The following is a 2,530-nucleotide window of genomic DNA, read 5'->3' as shown; positions in this document are numbered from 1 at the left end:
CAAGTCTGAGGTCAGTCTCAGCAAATTCAGTGAGGCCCTAGCAACTTAGTAGAACTCCTGTCTGAAATTAAAAATAAAAAGGGCTGGAGATGTAGCTCAGAAATGGTTAAGCCCTCCTGGGATTCAATTCCTGATAGTCCTCCGCCTTAAAAAAAAAAAAAAAAAAAAAAAAAAAAAATTCCAGTTTGGGCTGGGGATACAACTCAAGGCAGAGCACCTGCTAAGCATGTATGAGGCTCTAAGTTCAGTCCCCCACATACAAATCAATGTCATACAGACAGAGAAAATGATTATTATATTATATAACATTTTTGTATTATATGTAAGATTCTTCAGCAAAATAATAAGTTGGTGCGTCTTTGCCAGTTACAATGAGGTAAGAATCAGGCCTCTGCTCTGTATCTTGACTGGGTGGTGGTTAGGGCTCTGGGTTAGGGTAGAAAGCTTGCCTAGCCTGGGAAGGGCCCTGGGTTTGAAAACCAGCACTGAAAAAGAAGAGAAGAAAAGAAAAGAAAAAGAACTCATCCAGCTGCACAGTGACAATGGGTACATTTTATTGTGTACTAAGTATAATTTAATAAAGTTGATTGTTTTTTTAAAAAAAAAAATATGTCTGCCAGAAATACTGGAGGAAACGGGACAAAATGCAGTCGGAGGATGTCCTGGGATGGGAAGAAACGGGGGTCCTATGTGCATGTCTGGGAAGCATCTCCCATCTGGCCCTTGGCACCTCTGGCCCTGCCTCCATGTTTTGGCCTGCAAACCCTAGACGCTCGATTCTGGGAAGGCCATTTTCTTGCAATTTGAAGTTGGTGAATAAAGCCCAACAGTTTACACTGTGATGGAGAAATGGAGGTCCAGAGGAGGGAAGGATTTGCTCAAGTCATCAGTACCCAGAGGGGAAACTGACCCCTTAATAACCTGAACCACAAGAGCAGCAGCACGCACACAGGAGCCTCCACAGCACTGTGCTAGGCTGTTGCTCATGTCCCCTCCCACAGGGACAGCAGGTAGAAGACAGCAGAGACTCGCAAGCACTCCCACACCCAGGCTCCCCACAGCTGCTCCTGGAAACCTGGAACCACCACCAAGTGAGCCCTGCCAGCCTGCAGGTGGAGAGGGGCCACATGAACCAGTCCACCATAGTGGCCCACCTGTCAAGCCCAGAAAAGAGCAGCCTGGCCCAGCGCAGACAAGAAGCACCCCCTGCTCAGCCTAACTGGAATCACTAACTTGCAACTGATCACTTAAATTGTTGGGAGCCATTAAATCTGGGGTGACTTGTTACACAGCAAAAACCAGCTGATACAAGGGCTTGCCATGTGCCAAGTCTACTCTAACTTGTTCATGCACACCCTCCACCACAATCTCCACAATTCTTGAAAGGAACTCAGGGGCTGGGGATGTGGCTCAAGCGGTAGCGCGCTCTCCTGGCATGCGTGCGGCCCGGGTTCGATCCTCAGCACCACATACAAACAAAGATGTTGTGTCTGCCCAAAACTAAAAAATAAATATTAAAAAATTTTCTCTCTCTCTCTCTCTTTAAAAAAAAAAAAAAGAAAGAAAGGAACTCAGGTCATACACCCAGCCCCGGGGCCCAGAGCTCCCCACCCCAACAGCTCTATCTCTTCCCTTCATGAAGGAAAAGTTACAACTGTCAGTAAGTTTCAGCTACTTCCCCCAAATCCTGTCCTGGTTGGACCCCAGTGCCCAACATGGGGGAGGCTCTTGAAAAATGTCTACTGAGATGTCAGGCCAGCTTAGGCCAGCTCCAAGGACTCTGGGGCCTTCCTGCCCCCAGCCTTACCGCCCGGATCTCCCTCTCCAGCAGCTTGCCCGGGCAGGAGTAGGTGTTGTCGATGAAGGGGCAGGAGACCTCGGCCTCCTGGCAGTTGCGGATGGTGCCCTGCAGGCACTCCCTGGGGGGGAGGACAGGGTTAGGTCCTACAAATGCCCACAGGGACTCCACCCTCCCATGGCGCAGCCTGACCCCAGGGCCCTAGCTGGGCTTCTCCTCAACACCCGACTTCCTTCCATCCAGCAGCCCCGCTGTTCCCTGCTGCTCTGACCCAGGCCCCCATCACTCCACCTGGTGACACAGCCTCCTCCCTGCCCCCACCTGGCCCCTAAGTCCACTCTCAGCACCGCAGCAGTGTCAGTGCCCAGGAGCTCCCCACCCCTTGCACCCCAGCACCCACGCAAACCCCCATGTGCTCGCTGAGCCCCGGGAAGCCCAACCCCTCTGTCCCTCTCCTCTGGACCCACAGGTCTCCTGAGACAAGTGAGGTCGAGGTCCAAGCCTGGGCCCAATCTTCTGTTCCAGGGACGCTCCTTAGAGGCGTCCTGACGGTCCCCAAGCAGGGCTCATGACCCACTGCTCAGCCAGCAATTATCCATTAACATAGGCCTCCTCCCCAATGTCACCTCCAGGAGGAAGAGGGGACCTGGCGCTCAGTACAGCTCTAGCAATGACCACCGTGGCAAACGAACACGTTTTCCCAGTCCAGGGGTGGAAGAGCCACGATTGGGG

At 52.0% G+C, this 2,530-nt stretch overlaps 1 protein-coding gene across 1 annotated transcript in view; it reads right to left on the bottom strand.

Moving 5' to 3' along the window:
- LOC107142337 (ranBP-type and C3HC4-type zinc finger-containing protein 1) overlaps positions 1–2,530 on the bottom strand; it is a 10,811-nt gene that overhangs the window by 4,533 nt on the left and 3,748 nt on the right. Inside the window, exon 4 of the mRNA XM_048811145.1 lies at positions 1,808–1,919. Coding sequence (XP_048667102.1) covers positions 1,808–1,919 — 112 coding nt within the window. The remainder of the gene's footprint in view (positions 1–1,807; positions 1,920–2,530) is intronic.

Source organism: Marmota marmota, unplaced genomic scaffold (genome assembly GCF_001458135.2).
Source record: "Marmota marmota marmota unplaced genomic scaffold, marMar, whole genome shotgun sequence".
NCBI classification, from domain to species: domain Eukaryota; kingdom Metazoa; phylum Chordata; class Mammalia; order Rodentia; family Sciuridae; genus Marmota; species Marmota marmota.
This window is presented reverse-complemented; position numbering and strand designations above follow the sequence as displayed.